General features: G+C 38.6%; 2 protein-coding genes across 3 annotated transcripts in view; both read right to left on the reverse strand.

The window, feature by feature from the left end:
• The window catches only part of LOC118785484 (vinculin), a 46,491-nt gene extending 44,003 nt beyond the window's left edge, over positions 1–2,488 (reverse strand). The window contains exon 1 of one of the 2 annotated variants that reach the window (XM_036540186.1): positions 2,125–2,488. In XM_036540186.1, the coding sequence (XP_036396079.1) occupies positions 2,125–2,292 (168 nt within the window). In that variant the 5' untranslated portion in view covers positions 2,293–2,488. The remainder of the gene's footprint in view (positions 1–2,124) is intronic. The other variant, XM_036540167.1, reaches the window with a different exon arrangement.
• An 8,191-nt stretch (positions 2,489–10,679) lies between these two features.
• Positions 10,680–15,235, reverse strand: LOC118785521 (urokinase-type plasminogen activator-like). The gene is made up of 9 exons (XM_036540237.1): positions 15,176–15,235; positions 14,125–14,203; positions 13,562–13,616; positions 13,398–13,445; positions 12,905–13,094; positions 12,532–12,683; positions 11,767–11,907; positions 11,510–11,658; positions 10,680–11,191 (listed from the first exon to the last, which is right to left on the reverse strand). The coding sequence occupies exons 2-9, from the start codon at positions 14,179–14,181 to the stop codon at positions 10,997–10,999; spliced, it is 987 nt and encodes a 328-aa protein (XP_036396130.1). The 5' UTR covers positions 14,182–14,203; positions 15,176–15,235; the 3' UTR covers positions 10,680–10,996.
• Positions 15,236–23,687: the final 8,452 nt, after the last annotated feature.

Raw genomic sequence — 23,687 nt, forward strand, 5'->3', positions numbered from 1 at the left:
CTCTTTTGCAGACCACAGAAGTCTGAGCGGCCGTAGATAATTATTAGAGCTGTTCTATTTTTACCTCACCAAAGCAGTGATCATCACGAACTCCCACGCGCTGCACTTGAGACATTTTTACTATGCAGCAGAAAACACTGAATTGTGGAATTTATGACACATTTTTTTGTTCAGTAGTCTCAGTGGCAACATTAGATGCAGTCTGGGATTTATCCCTGATACTTTAGACACTGTCACACAGGAGTAATTGCCCTAACATCCCAATTTTGCACCTGGTTTTCACTCATAAACCTCCAACACCTGGATTAGGCTACCATTTTAGCCTTATGATGGTTTCTTTGGGGACACCCAGATGTCACACTTGCACTTGAGTGTAGGTAGATTATGCTTGTTAATTATATTGGTTGACTTGGGTTTATCAAGTAGACATTAACGAACATAAATCAATTAATACATATGCAAAAATACAATATGTACAGTTTAATTTCAAATATATTCTATGGTTTATTTTAATCTATTTGTTTGTCGGTGTCATTACTTTCAACCAGTGGAGTCTCTCCTCTTCCCATGTGCAGTTTTAAAGTTAATTCCTCGAGTTCAAAACTGATTTTACGCAGGGAAACTACAGGAAGCTTAAAATTCTCGAGGGGTTTCTTAAGATGCGCTGAAAATCAATGGGTCAAACAGGCAGTAAAATGATCTGGCACAATGTCAGAAGACTGTCCGGACAGGCAAGTTCACACGGGGCTACGCTTACGGAGGTGAGCAAAAAGTCAAAAAAATACCTTAGAGGTGGTACAAGACGCAGACCTTTATGAATACGTTTCTGAAAACTGAAAGAAGCCAGGTTAAAGCTAGGTCAATGGATAAATGCCAAGCCATTACACTCCACAACTCAAATCTATCCTCTGGGACTGAGGCAGATCCGAGTCTATGCGCCTCAGTCCCAGGTTTTCAGTGTCTATTGCGTTAAAACCAAACCACACTGTGCTAACTACGAGTCCTAGTCATGGCCGTACTTCAATGAAACACCCCTTTCCCAGTTCACACCTCAAGCAGTAAGCTTCACTTCATTTCATGAGAAAATGTTACCAAAAAAAACGCAGTTATCAACACAACGAAAGTGTATTGTTGTAGGATATACAGGAGCATGGTACTGTAAATAATTAATCTGCATTGCTAGTGCGATCTTTTGCCTATGAGGTCGTCAGCTAAACCTGATCGATGCACTAATTGTAAGTCGCTTTGGTTTAAAAGCGTCTGCGAAATGCCAAATTGTAAACTGTATCATTTCGAGCTGTTCAGAGTTTCGGAATAAACACTGCACTAGCTGTATAAACTCACAGCGGCCAGGAAGCTACAAATATGTCAACACACTCATCGTGATTTTATGCGTTAAATCACATTCCATACGCGGAGATTTAATGCTATACATGAGGGTTATTCCACCACAACCTCTGGATTTTACTTTATAACACTACCATAAAAATGATTCAACTAGGTATCTCTTTCGCTAATGCCAGCTAGCTGCACGCTCCAAAACTTTTCTATGTAAAATTGCCATGGGTTGCGAAAAAGACCCCGTCGAAACACTTCGATGTAGGCTACGTTACAAAGATATCAAATAAATTACACACGCCAAATTAAAATAAGCGTTCAGTTCTTTCAGTAACTCAGCAAAGTATTAAGTACAACACGCATGAATGGATATCTTTCTGACAGGAAGCGAGGCAATGTCAAAGAAGACGACTGTTAATTCTGACAAGTGATAACTGCCAGCCTTCAGTTGCCCAACCCCTGAACGGAGGGGGCAGGGCATCTTTACAAAGAAAAAAACACGTCACTTTACTCCAAAAGTTGCTTGGTACTCTACCAGCTAGCCAAGTGCTGTCCTGTCGAAGAGTTATCTCTGTACCCTTTAAAATGTTGCAAGCAAGGACAGAATAAACCGTGTACACCGAATCGGCGAGTTAATGCAGCTAGCCAGCTACCTAGCTTGGGAGTAAATGTTTCAGCTTGTTATATAAAATGCGAGGGCGCAGGGTAGCTACTGGGGGTAGGTCAGCGTCAGGTAACCGAGCACGGCACTTTTCTCCTCTCTCAAGTTAGTCTTTGAACACTCACCCTCACGAGGTTGCTGACAGCAGCCTGAACGGCAGCCACGGGTCCGGTGAGATCCGGTATCGCTTTACCGTCCACCTCACCTTCTTCGTGCATGATCACTAAGTGAGATATCTGCTGAGCCACGGGCTCCAGGATACTCTCTATCGTCTTCGTGTGGAAAACCGGCATGTTGAAAACTTCACTCCGCTGTCTAAGAGAAGAAAAAGTGCTTGCAAAAACAGCTCGTTCTACCCTATACCTATCCTCTTCCTTTAATGCAGACACAATCCGAATGCCTTTTCCCGGACAATTTCACTTTAAGGGAAAACTACAAGTCTCACTCCCCCTCCGACCGTCAACTACGAGAGTCGACTGTACGCTTGTAAGGGAGTGTGCAAACCCAAGCGTGGGTAAATTCAATCACCGCCCTCCGGCCAATAGGGGAAATCGCTTTCGCCTGGAAACGCAGATCTGATTGGTACGCGCGAACGCTACTCTCGATCCCGGGTACCTCGCCCTACCTTTCATTCGAGTTTGCTAGAGACGCGAGCTCTTCCCAAATTACGTAATGCATTCTCATGCCCAAAAAAGGAAAATATTGGACCTACAGTTGGGAAGTCGGGATTCCAAGCGAACAGAAGAATACACAGATTTCAGTGACGCATTATGTTAGACAGAAAACAATGAAGGGTAAGGGGGCAGTGACACTTTGCGTGTATGCATTTAAAAAGCGTGTACATAATACATTTAATCTGTGACAGAATACTAGTGGCTGAGGCAGAGGTAGAAGAGAGTTTAGTTCTCGCAAGATTCACTTTTAGTTTATTCAAAGGAAGTAGTGTGGGTTTACATCTGACGACAGATAACATGATAAGGATATGCACTCAATATTTAGATATTCGACACATGGGATCAACACAAGCCATATTTCAGCAGGATTATGGCGAAAAACTGAGTTTCACTGTACTTTCCGTAAGGAAAATCTTACTCTAACATTCCTTTTACCTATTCATTAAATGTTGTACCGCAAGTTCAGTTATCTAAGGAGGTCCTCTGGATGCTCATAGCTAACTGTTCTCAGCTTTAAAGATGTTGTCTAAAGGGGTACTCCATACTATGAAAAATCATAAGACCTTCCACCTCAAAGGCACTTGATACAGAAGCGTGGCAGGTGTAGTGCTTAGGCTGTACGAAAATATAGGCTACTCAGGTGCCTCAATTAAATTCTAATATTTCTGTTCGTATGACTAAATTAGTTTTCGCCCATTTCCCAGATTGGTCAAAATGACAAAACATAAATAAATGAAAGGCCTCATTTTTAGAACAATTTGACTGTTTTTTTTTTTTTTTTTTTCTTGGAGATGCACAGAGTCGAGTTTGGATTTGTGCGTGGTTTTTTCCCCCTATGGTTTTTTGTTTACTTGCCATCTTATTTCCATCAGCGTAACATCCCAGAAAGTGCTGAAACTGGATATGGTTACTGTGTATTTATATAAGCTCCAGGTGCAAGTGTTCCTCCATGGCTCATATTTCCAGCCGTGCTGAAACAAGGACACAAAGCTTGTGGTTGTGTTGAAGACTAACATGTATTCAGGATATGAAGCTAACCGGGATTAAAATAAGCGTGAGAAATTCACATACGCAATTTGAAAATTTTCATGAGACATCGACTTCCTTTTTTTTTTTTTTTAGCTCAAATTAGTAATAGCTAAACAGAATTCACACTGCCTTTGCTTTGGCAGTGGGCAAACAGGATGTTGGGCAAGATGTATTGAGCTGTCCATTATATTTGAATTCAGAGCAAACTATTGTTGTATCTTTTACTAGGAGCATGCCTTCTTTGTCCCGAATGGGTACTCTCAAATCTGTTAATAAAATGTTACTTAAGATAAATATGGTGATTTACAGATATATAAATGTATAGCTTTGTGTTGATTTTGGGTATGTGTGGGTTGTGTTAAAGGTGATTCATGTTACAGTCACGCTGTTTCATTTTCACAATCACAGTTTTCTTAGTAGTAGGCCTGTAACATCACAGCCTCCAATTGTGGTAATGGCACAGCTGTCCTTTTGCTAACTGAACGTGGATCTTACTAGATCCATTCCCTATCTCTGCCACATTTTTGACAAACAGCAGAACAGAACAAGAGGGAGAAGCGTGTTCCGATGCCTGAAAGGTTACAACTCTGTTCCTCAATTGCTGCGTGATGTAACTCTTCTTTTAAGGTACCTCAATAGCAGGAGGCCAATGGTAAAAGCACACAACGTGAAACACCTCTCAAGGATGCCTTACAAACTTAATTGTGTTTGTTGATTGATGAAAAAAATATTTGTCATCCAGAAATAGCCGTATTGCACACGAGCAGGATTCTGTTTTAATTTTTTTTTTCCCCCACAGCATCTTTCAGTTAGCCTTAGAGTTGAGTTTCAATATACCACCTCCAGGCATTCAGCGACACATCATTGCATCAAGTGCTCTATTGTTTACATAATCTGTATTCCTGCCGATTGTAAACCTTCAGAAGGGTAGGAAATATTTTGGATTCCTTTTCTCCTCCAAACTCTGAAATAACACTGGAGGCCTGAAAAAAGAAGACTGCAAACCGAACCTGCAGTGGAATTCGCACAGCATCCCTCAAGAGATTACCAAGCAGCAGCCCTCTTCCAAATAAGGAAGAGTTCAAAAAGAAAGAATCAAGGAAGTAGTTCTGTATAAAAGCTTACGTAAATACTGGGGCTTGACGGAGTGCTTTTAATGTAGCACTATATTGAACTTCACAGTCACATAGGAACCTACCAGCAAAAGTGATGTCATGTTCCCTTGACAATGTAGATTTGTCTTTGCTGACACATTATGTATGTGCTGTGACATAGGCACATTTTCACCAGGTACACCACATTTCTTACAGACTAATCCCCAAAACTGGGACAGACAAGGTGTGAAGGAGTAGCCCTTCACCTCACCCACAACAGGTTAAATGTTTAATGTTAATTGTTTAATTGGTTAAATTGAGGATCCTCATTGTCTACTTTACATCTTGTAAAATAAGCGCTTCATTCAATCAATTACAACTGGGACAGGTTTTATGTTTGTCTTGATTTAATGATTGTTTCATTGTTTTGTTAATTTGTCTTTGTCTGAGAGCCAGTTAACTGGTCACACCTGCACTAATTAAGGCTTGTTATTTACAGGTGTGTGGCCAGGTTCAGAGATTGCTGGAAGCCATTTTGCTGTGCTGGAGGTTTTAGACTGGTTCTCCTGTGTTTGTGAGTGTTTTTTTTATTTTTTATTTTTAAATAAATTGTGTTTTTTGTAAAGTTCTACTCCTTCTGCTAATTTATGTGCAGAGCATCGGCCAGCTCTGTTACACAAGGATTTGCTAATGGTTCTTGGCTATAATTCTGTTGATAATTACCAGTGTTCTGTTTCCTCTGTTGTCATTGATGATTGAAGGTCTTTGAGAAAGAACCCGCATGAGACGAGCTGTTACTGTAGCATTGTAATATCTCTCGAGTTTCAAACACAGTTTGTGAGAATTGACCAAGTAGAGTAGGCATATGTTGTCCATGATGGTAACATATCCCAATTCATCATGTGGATTCCATACATTAGCAGCCTGTCTTATCAAGCACAGACTGTGTTTTATATCATACTTGAAGTGTGACTGCCCCACATAAGGCATCTTGCGTCTATTGTTTGAGACTGTAAGCAAAAAAATAATAAAAATGGCTTCTGTCAAGAGTGAAGCTGATGAAACGTCAATGCAGATTTTAGTTCAATGGACTTGCAGCTAGGCTTATATGGTTTTCCAAAGTGAAGAGGAGTCACAGTGATTGGAAGGCCTTATGATTCCAGTGTTGCATTTAAATTGTCATTTTGTCTCCAATAAGAGGCCAGTAACAATTCCTGCCCGGCAGCATGAAAGAACAAGAATAAATGTTTGTTCCTAGCATGAGATGCACTGGAAATAACCACAAGCTGCTCTGCATATCCACTGAATAGCGGCGCAGAGACAGAGTGCGTGTGACAGTGCAAGTCTGAATTCTGAAGGCATGTACAGGAAGGGTATAGGAGGGCAAACCCTGCATGCGTGTGTATAACGTTTGATGCTGAGAGTGCAGTAGTACCCGCAGTTGAAGAATGCAAATGAAATGAGCTGTGTTACGTACTGAGTGGGGCATTGATAACACGACACTTTTCACCTGCTCATCTTCCTTTCATAGGACTGGTTGACTTGAAAAAGAATTTAGGACTATAGCAACATCAAAACTCAATAATCCTCCATGGCCTAAATGACCTCAGACACCGCCTGGCCTCAGACTGTTAAATCATACAATTTTTTAAAAACATTGCATCAATAATTGTACCTATCAAAGCTGTCAACTAAAACATTTAAATGACTCAGCAGAAAACCAGGGGTATGTCCAGGGGGATCTGCAATGGCCATGGCCCCCTTGAAATCTGATTGTCCACCCCAATGGCCCCCGATAAAGTATGAGATCTCATTGGTCATTACTCCTGTTAGTCTTTTACTGCAAAAGGACATTTGGGATTGATTTATGATTTATTTGAACAGAACGTACCACAGGAAGTGGTAGGAAATGTACCATACCTAAGCTGAAACATTTATTGCATTGAGCCATCACAATTATGTAATTATATTGAAAAAAAAAAAATCAACCTCGCATCAATTAACGTCCAAAATGTTACGGTCTCCTTACACTGGGTCTGTGCCCCACCTTGGCCACCCCATTAAAAATGTTATGGGCACACCACTGCAGAAAGCATTGGGGAGAAACTGTAATAATGGCATAACCTAGTTGATTCAAGGAATGATGAGCATGTGATCACCATACCCTAGATTTTTTCTGCCAGACCTATGTACACATGTGATATGTAATAAAAAACATGCAACCAGTGTGCTCAAATACCGGAAGTCCCTCTGTTTGACCATGTCTGTGAGCCCACATCCCCCTCTCCTGGCCTTCTCCAGTAGACATTGGAATGTTTAAAATGCTGGTCACAGTGGGTGGTCCCACTGTCCTAAAGCTCCTCTGGAGTCTGAGGGATCAGTTCTTTATCCATTTTACAGCCAGAGCTATACTTCCAAAATTAAAAATGACGGTCAGGGGGTCAGCTCATTTCCAGTCACACGTTTGTAGAACTGGGCTGTAACACATGTTGTTGTAATTGGATTTTAGCTTTAATACCGACATGATATTTGTATGACAAAGGGTAAGGACTTATGTTCACTGGGAGATGACAGAGATCTTTGAAGTCCTCTTATGTTCTAAGGACACCCTCATCCGAACTCCCTTTCACAACAAATGTCAGGTAGTGGAACATGAGAAACCTCTTTTTTCTTTTCCATTTGTCTATGTTTTTGATGATTTTTTTAGGATTGAAAGATTATGTAATGTTGTAAATGGGCAAGGACTAAATGGGTTGACAAATGTGATGAGGAATACTTTAACTGGCCCTTTGTTTTCCTGAATGAGCTAATATCACCCTCTAGTGGACAATGGTATGACTCACAACCTGAAGCAAATGTAACGGAAACGCCCTCAAACCTGTGAAATTAGCTAATCCTGTGAAAGATAAGATTTTAGGAACAACATCACTGCCAGTGGTTGTTTGCATTCTGTCAAGGAGCAAGGAACATTGCTTACATATGACACAGTGTGTTATATTTGATATGCATAATTTTATTTTGAGACAAAATAGTATGTTTTGATTTGTCATTACTGAGATTAATAAAAATAAAATTAACTTAGAAGTACTGAAATCAACAACACATCACAGCATTTTTAAAGTTTAAGAGCAAAGCACATGGCAGATAATCATCGCCATGTTCAGGAAATGCTACTATATTTCATTTTTTTTTTGTAATTTGCAGCTGTTCTGTTTTGGATGGGTCACCGCTGTGTAACTACATTTTGGTTACACACGAAATAATAGATAGACTGGAAAAAATAAGACTTTCTGAGACTTTTGTACAGGGAACCTCTTGGTGAAAGACATTCAAAACACCGCCTCATGATTCAGGTCTGGCCTAGCCCACAATTTGACTCAGCGTCGCCCCCCCACCCTTGGGTCCGCTCTTGAGACTCTCCATAGTATGAAGTCACATTTGGCTTCTCCGTAGCTCCTCTAATATTTCATTTCCAATGGGCCTAATTCTCGCAATAGCTGATGTGTTACACACTTTCCCTCTCTCACGCGTTTCCCATGACATAACCGTCAAAACAAAAATAACACGACAGCTGCAGCACAGCTTCCTACAGAGGGTTTCCACTAATCCCTGTTTCTGATGATGAAGTCACAGCTGTTTCAGGAATTCCCTGTCAGTCTAAGAACTGCAACCCCCACCCCCTCCTTTCCGATTCGTGCCATAATTCAATGCTAGAACCATCTTGAAAGCCGGCTCGCCCTCAGCGTAAATAAATTTGGACAAGACGTCAAACGTGTTGATGGCCACGATGTGAGCGGACGAGACGACAAGTGAGCCGAGAGCAAGCAAGGTCGGGAATGCTCATTGGGTAAGTACGAGTGCAAGTGTCCCCCACAGTTTAGGGAGGGTGCCCGATTTCACATGAAGGTGGCAGTGCTGGAAAACACGAGGGAGTGTTTTTTCTTGACAGCTGCGTATCGGTCAAGTATGCTGTCAGGGGTCATGTGTGTGGGAGGATGCTCAGCTGTGCTAAAGAGGAGGTCACCCCGCAGTCACTTCCATTCCTCTGAATTCCACTCAGGGAATTCAGAGGCAGAAAGTCATGGGAAAGGAATAATATGACAGGGGGAACAGTGTGGTCAGGGCACATTTGTCTGCCAGGAAATGAACTGGATATTTGGTGTGTTTGGCGTTTTCATGTCAGGTAATACTGTTCAGCTTCCTTAGTACCGTGGCATAACTGGAATGCCTCTAATATTTTACTTAATGCTCAACACTTTACAACTTCCATGCTCATTCTGTAACAGTAATTTAACCAACCCTCCTCCTAACTCCAAGAGAGTTGTGAGTCTACATCATAGCCTCAAGACATCTACTCTGAAATGTATTAGTGAGCTTACCCGATACATTCCCAGCTCAGATATGCACAAATTACAACTAACTCAATTTTACATTAAAATGGCTTAATGTTTACTTTTATCCTTGTGCCAGGGTCTTTCAGCTTTCTGGCAAATGTGGAGGAAAAGTCAACTGATAAATGGCCATTAAATTAACTGGGTAAAAACTGTCTTATGTGAAAGTCTGGGAGTGGGTCTGTGTCAGCAATTGGTGTCAGTGGCTTTGATCTAGGAGCATGTTTTATAATCACCCATGAGTCCTCCACATTAGTAATGCTTGCCTACACCATCTACATGCCAAGTCTTTTCTGGCTGTTTGATTACTGTACTTGTATCTACCTGTGTGATTACACTGAAAATGATAGTCTAATACATTATGGTTGTGCATCACCTTGGGACATACATACGTTAGAGGCTTATACTGGGTAAAAGATGGGTAATTTATGGAAGGTAAACTGCAACTATATAGTTGGGACATAATGGTGAAAAACATGAATTTATAGTCGTCGGGTTTGTTGTTTATCAAACTCAGACACTGTGAAGTCTAATTTTTTAATGAAAACAGGCATTTTAAAATACTTATTAACTCAATAACTTACTAAGGTTAATCAGGATATCTCAAAGAGACACTTAAAATGCTTAAGTGCTTAAAAATTTATTGTAGCTCAGAAATATATAAAAGCCAGCAAAATACACATTGATTCATAACACAACTCTGTTCCCCTTTAAAAATAAATAGATGGCTTTCTAAACATTTACATAAATAAAGATATTGCATAATGTATAAAATAATGTATAAAGTACAAAAAATATAAAAGGTAAATATAAACCTGGTATGAGAAGTACAACATGCTACATGGCAATATACCATAACAATTCATTTCTTTATTAAACCTTCATATACATTACTTCATCTTTTAAAAAATTCATAAATAAATTCAAATGTATTTACACAGGAAATAGCCCTATGTTAAGAAATGAGTGGACAAGGTCAGCAGCTTTGATAGTGTGATAATGGAAAGAATAACAGTTCTGCAATTGTTCGGGATCTACATGTACCATCTTGAACAATGCAGAATGTAGGTCCAGAGACCTGAGAATACATTCCAATGAAAGGGTGTGTCGAGACTCGATTAAAACCACACATAAAATTACTGTTTGAGCAGAGAGGGAAGGGCACAACAGCAGCAGTAGCTCATAAGAGCCTAAAGTGTAAGTAAATAACGAAATATATGTTACATTTTTTTGATGTGACAATAATAATAATAATAAACGAAATAGCATTGTTTTGGCTAACTATCCTCAGCATTCATTATCAAAGTCAAGTAAGAACAAAATAACTTGTACAATTCAACTGCACAGAAACCTGATTTCCTGGTTTACACTTCATTGGTTACACTGTGAGAACAGTAATCTATACTGTGCCTTTTGGTTAGTTCAGTTTCCTGAGAAAATCAAGAAAAACATTTGCTACCAGCAAGTTGCACTTGTCATGCTGTTTGTCTCCTACAAATGCATTGTTAGTGTAATGCTTTACAATCAAAATTATTTCATTTTCATATCCTCATGAAATTCTGCGTACTAGTACAGGTGAAGGGTTTATTTTTGTCATGTTTTCATAAGTGGGCTATTTCTCCACAAGGACAGCTTTAGCATGTCTTTGGTATTATTACATCATTGTCTAACTAGTGGCGTGTTAGTTCTTAAAAACCTGAGAATAGATGTGTGCAATGTTTGCAATATGTATTAGGAGAGCTCTTAGCTGTTGTACTCTACTCTGCTCATGCAGCTGCATCTTTGCTGTAGTCAATGGTGAGGAGAGGGTCACTTGTGTGGAAACATGGACCCTAAGGTAATGGAGGTCAAGCCTGTCTTTTCTGCAATCCAGCGGTTGTAGTTGGTGACTCTGGTATAGACGCCGGGACGAAACTCCCGGGAGCAGCCTTCCCCCCAGCTAACGATTCCAAAGAGGAACAGGCGGTTGTTCACCTCGCACACCAACGGTCCCCCTGAATCTCCCTGCGGAGGACAAAGAGGCAAAGCTGTCAGGTCACAATTGTCTTATCCCTGGACACACTCACAGTGTTTCTGAGGGGTCATTATCATCATTTCCCCCGTTTTCAGTGCTGAGGGCTTTATCATATCATTCACTCTCACTTCAGTTCTATTGAATGACTTTTTGCCAATGGTTACTTTTCCCCCTTCTTAGGAATAGATGATCAGTGTATTGTATCTGACTATTGTATCTATGTCAATAGTACCCTTTAAAGGGCTTTTTACAGTTCCAAAAAGTTATCTTTGAACCAGAAGGTGGAGATCAATGTTACCATACAGTACCTTGCACGTGTCTATATTCCAGCCAGGACTGCCAGCACAGAACATGTTGTCTGTCACCATTTTTCCATAGTAGGTCTTGCTTGTGCAGACCTTTTGGGACAGGAGGTTCACCTTGGCCTCTCTCAGGTATTGTGAGTTATGCCAGCTACCTGTAATAAGAATAGATACACAACTGAGATAGGAATTCTCCATTGACTCTGGGATACCTTGAACAGGAAGTACAGGGAGTTTATGTGCACTAAAGGGGTGATCCCTACCCTCCCACTCTTTCCCGTATCCTGCGATTTCACAGGGGATCCCTGCAGGGAGCATCCTATGGGCTGGAGGTAAGCAGACTGTCCTCACTGACGCTGTCTCCTCTGCGCACTGTCCACCCATTCCAATTATCTTCAGCAGTGCTGTAACACAGCAGAAGAAAGACATTGAGCAAGACAATCACATTATGTAATTGCTGACAGGAACACCCATCACCAGGGCAATTCATTTAAATAGCTGGATATTTACAGAGGTGGTTCTGGGTAAATACGATGTTCGAGGGTGCATTTGAGGATTACCTCTGGTTACAAGTCTGGTTTCTAAACCATGACACAGCATTTCTTTCCATTCATTAAAGAGGTTCTAACCCACTTCCTATTCATTGATTGTTCAATATGAATGCAATAGGTAGGTGCTCCTCGTTTTTCTCAGAATGCCTGCCCTCTTTGCATTTGGGTTGACCTAAGCAAGCCAATATTATGGGGTGATGCAGTGCTTGAGAAAGTTGAATGAGACAAGCTTCTGGTTTAAAATTCCTGAATTCCCTTACTTGGTTAGACAAATGATAATTGCATAATATACTTTGGTTTGAGTGAGATAAGCTTCTGGTTTAAAATTCCTGAATTCCCTTACTTGGCAAGGCAAATGATAATTGCAAATTATTAACATGTATTTTAAGGGACCCATAGAGCTCCACTAAAATCTTGAGTGGGAAAGCATCGAACTTTCATGTGCATGTCCGAAAAGGAAACCAAAGCGAGCCTAACCTATATCGTTGTTGTAGCTTCCCTCTGTGTTGTCAAATCCACCATGAATAATGAGTTCTTCTACACGGAACCTCTGTTCTCTCTGGTGGTCTGTCTCATTGACGGCGTTCTTTCCCAGAAAGACGGAGAGACGACGAATTTTTGTTTGTGGACTGTAAAAAAAAAACAACAAAACAAAAAATTGGCCATGCATTTCAACAGAGAGCACTCAATCATTTAAACTAAGGGAATCTGCTTTGCCAAGATTAACAAATTACATTTAAAGGTCATGAAGGCCTGTGGTTCACTCCAAAGCTAATAACGGAGCTAACAGCCCAGTGGAGTGGTAAAGTGTTTAATATGTCGTGTCTGCGGTGAGTAGTGGCTTGTTTACCCATCAGGGAAGCAGTGGGCTGCAGTGAGGACCCAGCAGGGAGAGATGAGGCTGCCTCCACACTGAAATACGTTCTCCGAAAATCGACTTCTCCAGAATATGGATGCGATCCATGGGTGGAACTCGATGGTTGTGACTTCGCCCCCAACAATCTTCACTTCCTTCTGGGGCCTCTGTCCACATGTGGATACTGTTGGAACAGGCACCAAGACTGCTGTTAAGAAAATGCAGCTTTCTGACAGCTGCAAAAACCGTGGGAAGACAGTAATACCCTTTAGCATGTTGAATGAAAATTCAGTTTATAGAGATGACTGAGAATATGTTTCCTTTGAGGAGCATATATCTAACTAATTCTGCCACAGAAAAATGACACTTTCTACGGTATTTTCTACTGTGACAAATAGTTCTGTTCATTTCTATGCCATTGTACCTTTTTATACTGGGTGATTTGTTAAAATTGTGTTTCTTAGGAGCAAAATCAAGGGCAATTAACCTGTATCTGTCCTCCTGGGGTGGTGTGGAGGTCGGGGTCCCATTAAACCTGCAATGGGTTTGTAGAGAGGACTTGATTAATTTCATTTTTTCAGTGTAACCTATTAAGCTCTTGTGATTACATTCTCATACAATAGCTGTAACCAGCCGGTACGTGTACGTTACCTGAGAAAATACCAGAGCTAAGGGATCGTCTCTGTCTTCTCCATTTCAGAACATCCTGTCAGGAACAACAATATTGTCAAGTAAAATCAAGTGTTGAGTGTCTGCAGATTTCCTTGATGTGAAATATGTCTTCAGTCAAACAGATGAGGGTAGCAACCTATGCGGCTCATGCTTCGCAGTATTTTGACCAAACACAGCTTTTCTGTCAATATGGTGAACAAGCTTTGAATAGTTATATCTTGCTTTGACTAGTTATCTTTCAGTGCAGATTTATTCATTTTTGCTGACAACAAAAATAAAATCATATTTTGACTTGCATCAGTTATATTAATGCCTGGTTGTCAGATATATTGTCAGATATATATTTGTATTGGTTTCAGAGTGTAGCAATCACGCCTCTAGAAATGTGCCTTACATGATCTCAGTATACTACAACAGATGCATATTGAGTGCAAAGAAACAAACAGAAACAACTAAGACAATAGAAAGACAACATAAATTCGTCAGGACAAGCACAATCGGAAGTGATCTTATACAGAAACTTCCCTATTTTTCCTCCTTACCGCTTCAAGGCACGAGGCGATTGCCACACATGCTGCAAGAATGAGCAACGATTTCATCCTTTTCAAAGAAATCCCCTTCCTTAAAAGAAAATCAGACATGTGTTATGTTATGAGCCTTCATATAAACAAAAGAACCAATACATTTCAATTAATGTCAGTTGATTTCCAGAGGATTCATTATGCTGTCATTACATTAGGATTTATTTGACTCACTTCAGTTGAAAGTTAATTAACAGATATCATAATAAGCTTTTCGTGAATAAATTGCTCATAAAATAATCAATCATCATAAAAGCCTTTTAGAAAACACATGTATCACGAAAGTGGAAAATTATGATATTAATAATAACAATTATGTATCTGTTAATTTTAACAGAACTTGCATTGTGTCAATAAAATTAAAAACATTCCAGAAGTGTTAAAGTTGCATTGAAAACACCAATCAAATCTCCTAAACAAAGCTTACTACGGTATTAGTATTTGGTTTTTTAGTTTTCTCTGAAGAAGAAGAGAAAATCTTCAAATTGTTTTCTTTCTAAATAAGAGATGACTAATCTCCTATATCTGCCTGAGCATGCATGCAAAAATCTTGACAACACACAACATAAATTAAAAACACAATGTCTTCTTTAGCAAATAATCTATGAGACAAGGTATAAAGGCATTTGGGAGTGACAAAGGTTGTAACTTTTCAAACAGCATTGTTTTATAGTTTGTTTTTTCACCAACAGAGATCAGGGTAAAAAAAAATATACTTCAGCTTTAACCAATTGTTTTATTACTATTGCAGAAAAGCAATCCAAAACTTTTCTTGAAATCTGACACAGAGTTCCCTTGACAACTTAACAAATTAATATCTAAAATAATTTGCATATATAAGCAAGGATGAAGATAGTAAAGATGTTTTGCTGATAATCACAGAAAAGAGTATGATCATGTCTTTCTTTCAAGATCAACAAGCAGAACATTCATAAGATCTCTAATCTGTTATATAGTTTTGTGCACCACTCACTAACAGATTAATTTTCTTAGCACAGATGAAGACGCTTACCTTACCTTGTCAAGATCTGTGTCTAGAGGTGGGTTTTTCGGCTTGCTTGCTATTTTTTCACTTGACTTCAGGCACTTGTTGAAATACTGTTCTGTGGCATTCCTTATAAACACAGGGAAATGATGTGATTGGTTGATGGCAAGGAAACAGAAACCTGACTACTGATTCATATTTGATGATAAAACGCCACCCCCTCTACCATCCACTACAATATTACAGGACAGGAAACATACCCAAAAAGGAAAATATGTCTCTCACGAGAAGCCCACCCAACTATGATTCCATTATACCGGGGGTTACGAAAGGCTATGATGTAACTGCAGCAGATGGGTTTAAGATAGCTAATGTGTGGGAGGCGTTTTGGAACCATGACAAAAAATAAGTCCAAATGCATATAGGAATATTTAATATAACAGGAATATTTAAAAATATGTATAGCTAGCGTCTGAGTTTATGTTATATCTCCTACTGTAGATGGCCTATATTATTTTAAATATATGAGAGAACACTTCAAAGCATCAATTCAGCTTTGTGCCCAAATGTCTTTATAACGCTCATGACACAAAGAATGATTCATCCTGCTTCAGCAATGAGGAATTACCCTGTGAAATAAATGCTGGAGAAAGGAACCCATATATATATATATATATATATATATATATGTGGAATACATATATTGACATATATATATATCAATTCACAGGGCCAGTAATTCATAAGTAATTGATTCACAACAAAGGAGACTGATTTTTTAGAAGACAGAATTAAGAATTTCACCATCTAAAGCTGCATGCAGATGTCATTTTGAGGGCTTACAAATGCTAATAGACATTCCACGATAATCATCCACAAAGTTCACCATAATCATGGAGTTTCTACAGCTGTTTAATGTTTCTGTCACTCAAAAAATTAGCACCCAGCAGGCAGATTACATTACTACAAAGGACGATAAATAGCTTGAAAAAGGATCATGAAGGCCCCTGACCCTGAGCCCCTATGAGAAATATTTCAGCTGCTATTTTCAAAGTATAGACATTTTTCCAGATCAGTAGTAGCCTATTATAGTGCCCTCAGACCTATAATCAAATGGCATGTCCTGTAATATTCAATGTTAATTCTCATTTATCATTTGTTGATGTTGCTGCTGATGTTGTAACTATTCAACCAAAGTTTAAATATAGGACAATAATTAGTTGGTGAAATATTTTTTTTAATGGCACACTCTTTTCAGAAACTATAGTAATGATGAGGATACTTCAGACCTCACAGGAAGGAATGGTGAATGAGTATTTCAGGTTGTACATCACACACAATACCCCAAATTTGAAATTGGTAAGGAATGATACTTTTGTGTATGATTCTGAGGTGATATTATTTTCCGTGGTTTCACCACATCTAACACATTTCATGAGAAACTCAACTGCAGGATACTGCTCAACTTGCACCCAATTTCCTGCCTGAAGAGAAAAAGGATGCGTGAAAGACGACACGCAACATTGTTGTTTTCATGATGATATATTGCCTATAGTCCTAAACTACTCACCTACATGTTTTCAATACCACTAGTCTGTTTAACATTTGATACACTAGAGAGTTTAACATTTGATATTGATGTAATACACCTGTATCCATAGTCTATTTGGGGGAAATGTATTGATTAATCCTGACTGCACATCATTTGAAAGGTTTGAAATATCTAGAGTTATAAATAGAGAGTTGTTGCTACTGTTCTCCACACCATGTAAGGGCAAATCTGAAACAGATGGAAAAGAACCTTGATCAGTCGTTATTAGAAAGAGGGAAAACAAAAATCCCCGTTTAAATCATCACAGCAGTGTCATCAAATAATGAAAATGATGCATGATTTACTTCCCTCACAAAGCAAATCCATCTGAAAATCTGTAACTTCCTGATAAAATGTGCGTCACGAGGTTGCACCCAGCCATGAACAAATAAGTAAACAAATCATCATAGTCTAAATAATGACTCGATTTTATGCCACATTTTTAAAAAAAAAAAGTTGAAAAGATTAAGCAACAATTAGAGTAACCATAAACATTTCTTGCATGCAGATTTTTATTGCAATATTATTATGATTATTGCTATAATTATTCATTGTTTATTTGGTCAGGCTACCTATCCAGAGTCAAGTACAGGGCCATTATAGCAAGATATGGTGCATATTGTTAGAGGTGGAGGGACAAGGCCACAGGTATAGAATAGTAACACACATAATAGAAATAACACACCATTAATAGGGCATAAAGCCAAAAAAGCTAAAATAAGATAGAAACACTCTCCCCCCACTCTACCAAATCAGTCGAAGTATGCCAAGTAATATGCTCAAAAACACTCACACCCGATGCCAGTAATTACTCATACAATGTGACTTAGAGAAGTCTGGGATTGCCAACCATGGCTGATCAATTCAGGTTGGGGTTTCAGTTATTGCTGCACTGTATTTCTCCCAATGACAGAGCCGCGTGTCCACACCACACCCCTCTGACTGGATCGCTAGTCATACCATTCACAGCGCGTAAACATGTGCCAGTGATACCAGGCCAGTAACCAGGAACAGCCACATACCAATGTACTGCACTTTGTTCTTTTGATCGATTCAGAGCCCTCCTATTGCTCTTATTTGCCCTGTCATGCCATTGCTTGGCGTGTGTACGTGGGTGGATGTGAGTGTATCTTTCAAATTACTTTTGTGAAAAGTTTTAAATGAGCAAATCTGCACTTCATATTATGAGTTCTAAAAGAAGGAGAAAACAAGGCAGTAAAAACAGGAGGAAAGAACATTTTTTACAATGTTTTGTCAGCTCAGTGTGTTTTCATCAATTTGGTTTGCTCATGAGGAGGAATCACAAAAACATAAAAAAATGGAATGTTTAAAGTCAAATGATTGAACAATGCTGTCTTGATTGCAGCTCAGAACAACTTAGGTTAGCATTAGTTTTTTCACATCAGTACAAATTCTGTGTAGGCTACATGCTAAATTGTGTTATGTTAAAGGCAAGAACAGACTTTAAAAACATTTTATAAGAATTTCAATTAAAAAATAGCTGTCCGATGCAATCATTTTTAAATTATTTAACCATAGTGTTTTACCACAATAAGTCATTAACTCTATAAAAGTGTGAAAAAATATTTTGGTGGCAATATGAAAAATGCATACATGCTATAATACAGGAGGAGGTGATATTATACAATCGTGTACAGCAGTACAATAGTACAGTCATATACAATAGTGTGTAAACGTCTCTGAAAGAATGTAGCTTGTAGAATGTTTCTACATTACATTACATTCATTGATTGATGCCATGTCTGTTTGGAGAGTGACAAGAGGTCATGTTGACTTCTGTGTGCGTCTGTGGAAATGTTTGGCACGTTTCTATAAGAATACAATGCAGAACATAAAAAGAAGGAAGGAAGTGAGTAGGGTATGAATCATATCTGTGTCTGCTATTAAAAACTTTAAATAGTTTTGTCTTTATAAACAGAATTTAAATGTTTTTTTTTTCTCCTTTGGTGAGTTTCTAAGAACAGAAAGTGTACTGTATATTATGTAGCGGAACATTTATTTGCAACCTGGAAAGGTCTTATATTTGTTATGTTAAAATATTATGTAATGAAAATAGGATACATGTAGTTTTACATACCTTCAGACAAGGTCACCTGTGTATTTGTAAAATGTTGTGGACAGGGCTGGTGCCCCAAGCAAGATTTTGCATGAGGCTATTTTTCATAAGAATCTGCAGGGCTTGTGTTGGACATAGATTTTCAGGCTCACCTTTAACAAAAAAGAAACTTAACAAGAACTGGAACTTTATAAATTCATCACTTAGGTTTTAATCTGGGTAAACAGCAGTTCTTTCAAAAAACACAGACAGAACATTCAGCAACCTGTAGGCCTGTCAGTGATCAAGACAAGCCAATAATTGGTCAAGTATCGTGTTGAAAATATCTAAAGTTACTCAGAATTTATGGCTTCCCTCCAGTGACAGGCTCAGGCTGGTCTGAGTCATCAGCAAGCACGCTGTTTTCTCTAACACACTGGTACAGTATAGAAAGACCATTGCCATGTGTGGCAGATTCCTTGGAGTCTTCAGACTGGGGTCTTCAGAGAGGCAGAACATATCACCTGCAGAATGCATGCCATTAGTCAACAAAGAGTCCCATGCTTACATGTGAATCATAATCACTCAAAATCAAATCTGTTGGTTTATGCTGTTAATTTACCAAAATAGTTTTCTTGAAATGTTCAATCAGTTGACTTGAAGACAATTATAAGCCAATAAAATTGGCATCTATACTGATACTAGTATATAGTTGTTTGGACTTTTGATGTGTACTTGTATAGAAGTCTATATTTGAATAGAACTGGTGGACATCTTCCAGATTTGTAGACCAAGATAAATTATGCTATATAAAGAGTTGTAGCTGCATGGTCTGTCGTTATACTTATGCAAAAGAATAACGACACGTGGCATCAATTGCCGTGTATTCAGATTATGCCAAGAACCTGCCCTGGTGAGGATATACATGAACACACTTTGTGCTGAATAAAATGATTTAACTGTAAATATATATCCAGTAATATAATAATAATAATATGATATAATATATAATCATTTATCCACTAATCAATTATTCGTTGTTTAAAAGAAACAATTGAAGAAGTTGGTCTGACAAAAATCTGTAACTTATGAATATTACTAAGACAAAACATGAATTCTTCTAACTTTTTGATGACCTTATTGAGGAATTGATGGACTTTGAACAATACTAGATTGTTTTCTTTTGTGCCAATGAACAGGCTTGAGGAAGCAGGAAACATTCTGAATACTATTTCACAGCTTCGTTGCATTGTGCAAAAATGGACACTTCTAGTTCTGGAGTGTAGAGCTGAGACATGTAATCTGTTTTTCAGTGCCCTGTAAGTTCTTTCCAGTCTAATACTTTGTTCAGACTTGCAAATTGAACACAGGAGAATATGTTAAGAAAAAGCAGACAGAGGTATGTGTAAAACCAAAAGCATTTGGAATATGGATCTCGATGGGCATTTGCACAGAAAACTAATGCTTTGATGCTTTCTTAATATCTGTTTGATTTGGCAGCAATGAGACAGGGAGAAGTCCAGGTACCACCCTAGACAGGCAGGCTTTAGGAATTACAGGGATTTCCCATCTGCCTGGATGCCTAGTATAGAAGATTTGTCACTAGGAGTTGTTTTCTGTAGGTGATCTCCAGTGCAAAACTAATTCTTGCTTTTTGGGATTATATTATTCTTTCTTGCTCTCCTATCAAGGTGCTTGACCTGCTTTCTGGCAGAAAGATTTGACAGATATACTGACAAACTGATGTCATTGGAATAACAAACATCCAGGATCAGTGAGAAGAGGGATGCTTGATCTCATGTATGCAAGAAGTGGTGTGGAAAGAGAACAACCCCCCCAGCGGTACCTCAGACATTATTTGGATACATTTACAGGAAGTGCTATTGCCAATAACTCATTGTGTTCTACCATGTACATAGCTAAAGATCCTTGTCCCATTTTGCACCACAATACCACAGAGTTGCACAGTCAACTCTGCCAAATGCTTTGCTCATGTCTGCAAGCATGCCAGTAACTGCAATGCATTGTGCCAAACCAGGTATGGATTGCTTTCATCAGTGCAACTCTAGTGCAAGACTTCTTCTGGTGATGTTGGTGTATTTAAGAACAGATATTGAGCAGTCTGCCTGTGACATAGAGAAGTGAAATTGGTCGATACTGTTTTTACATGGGTTGGAAATCATCATTTAGGGACATGTGTACACCATACTGCACTGTAACAGGTATTTGGCAAAATTCCCTTGGCATATAACTAGTTGAAAATGTTTATCTTCAGAAGAAATAATGGAATGATGTCATCGATGGTTATTTATTCTTCTCAGCGAGGGAAAACATACTGTAGCACTGTTCATTTAACTGGCCATTTAACTTGTCCGATCAATTGGGTGAGTGAGCCTAGGAGTGCCCTCTGGTGGATATTACATGCTTTACGTCAGTGTTTTTTTTAACTGCTGTCATTGAAACTTGGAAGAAAAGTTTTACAAAAAATGTCACGTTTCAGGCAACGCTTTAGCCCTAACCTTGGAATAAACATCATATTCTTGCAGCAATATAGCAATATTCAAATGTTTCTCTGACATTTATCCTCTATTCTACTATTATTTTTGTACTTAAAATATTTTTATTTTGTATTTAAAAACCCTGTTTCTTTCTTTCTTTTTTTAGGTTTGGGGATCTGGTGTATTTTAATGCTGTCTGAGGCATGGACAAGCATCATTCCATGATTCAAATCATTACAGAGCAGGTGACCAGTGGTAGAGAAATGAAGAAGGGGACAGAAAGGGAAATGGTGGCAAAATTCACGCACATTGAAATGATGACATTGCATGAGACTGCATCATTGCTGGGTGGATCTGAGAAAGCATTTGAATCTGCCAACTGCCTGATATATCCAGCAATCCATTTGTTTGTATCCATAGCAACAATTTCTCTACCTTTGTCAGCTGGTTTTATCACTAAACATGTACCAGACTACTTGAACAGTCTTAACAGTGAAATTAAGCAACAGATGTAGTAGAGGCATAGCTGTAACTGTAAATTCAAGGAAACTTTTTGTATCTAAGCTTTAGATATACTCTCAGAAACAAGTATTTTTTTTTTACTTTGTGTAATTCCTCTTTGTATATGTTACTTTCATTTTAAGTCACACTTGGCATTCATTGAGTCATACTTGGCATCATCTCCCTGAATCTCTTTCCTGTCTATTTCAAACCACACACACACACACACACACACACACACACACAAGACTTTCAGTGTTCTAAAATACCATGGAACTCACAAGCAGAAAGTACTGATTTTCTATAAGTGAACAGAAACATTTGCAAAAATAAGTCTGCAGTTCAAATTGTTGAAATCAAAGTGAAGCTACAGTATGTCATGATGATTTCTTTAATGACTATGCCACCTTAAGCTCACACAAACTGAACAAGCACTATCCAAAACTGCCAAATTTTTTCTAAATTCTTCCATGTAACATCAGACTGTATAACTGTCACATTCAAGCTTCAAATGCCAAAAAGTGTCAAGGTAGGTATCTTCTCTGTTAATGTGATATACCGCGATCATACAAGTAAAATTAAAAGATAGCTTTTATACTTGTGAGCCTAAAAATGTCACATGGAATACCACATGTATGATGTAAAGGGGGTAGACAAACTAAGGTAAACAGCAAATTAAAAAAAAAAAACTTGATATGTGGAAGTAAATGACAGTGAAAAGGGAGTCTACACATGTTTTAAATTAATATCAATGCTAACTACCAACATGTTTCTACTATAAAAGACATTCAAAATCAAGACATTAATATGTGAGTTTCTAAAGCAGTGTGAGAGATCTCCCAGACTTGAATGAGGTCAAACAGTTGGTGCCTGAATGCAGGTGTGTCAGTCTCAGAAACGGAAAACTATTGAATATGTCCAAAGGAACAGAATAAAAATCATGATGGCTAGAAGGAAATATTTTTCTATTTACATATTTTTAAATATTTCCCAAGAGGGAAAACCTGCATCAGATAAGACAAACACTGGTCACAACTCAAAGCTCACCAACAAGGATAGAGGGATGTAACAGGACAGTTACAAGACAACAAGAAAACAGCCTCAAAAATACCACTGTATCTGCTCCTCAATCAGCCAGTCTCAACAAAACCTGTACATTGTGAGCTTCACAAAGCTGATTTTATGGTAAGGTGCTGCCTTTTGGAAATCATTTGTAACCAAGGCCAAAGTGCAACAACACATCACCTGGTGAAATAAGCACAAAACCTGGACTTATGAGCAGTGGGAGAAAGTAAAATGGTCTGATGAGTCTTCTTACCCCTTTTCCAACATATGAATGGGTTTCAGTTTCAAGAAAGCCAACCCAACCCACACTGGTTGTTATCAACTGTTAACTATGGTAATGGATCTGTTATGGTATGAGGAGCTATCTTGTGGGAGCCATTAGGTCCAGCTTTTACTCTGTGTGGTAAAACTACAGACAAGGAATACAAATCTATTTTATCCAACCAAGTGTACCTGATGGTGCAAACGTTGTTTCCTCAAGATGGTCCCATAATCCAAAACAGTATCACCCCCATACACATTGCTAAAGGGATAAGTGTGGTTTCATGAACACTAGGATACAGTCAAATATCTTCTATGGCCTCCTCACTCACCAGATTTAAATAGTATTAGAATATTGAAACTTTATGGGAGGTTCTGGAACATAGTATGCAGAGCAGATTTCCCCCTCCTTCATCTCTCGAAAAAGTGGAGGCTTTCCTTCGTTAAGAATGGCCCAGTATCCCACTAGAAACAGTTCAAAACTTGTATAACAGCATTCCACTGAATGGAAGGACTGGACTGGAAGGACTGAAGCTGTTCTTAAGTGTGGCCCAACTCTTCATTAGT

Source organism: Megalops cyprinoides, chromosome 1 (genome assembly GCF_013368585.1).
Source record: "Megalops cyprinoides isolate fMegCyp1 chromosome 1, fMegCyp1.pri, whole genome shotgun sequence".
In the NCBI taxonomy this organism is placed as follows: Eukaryota; Metazoa; Chordata; class Actinopteri; order Elopiformes; family Megalopidae; genus Megalops; species Megalops cyprinoides.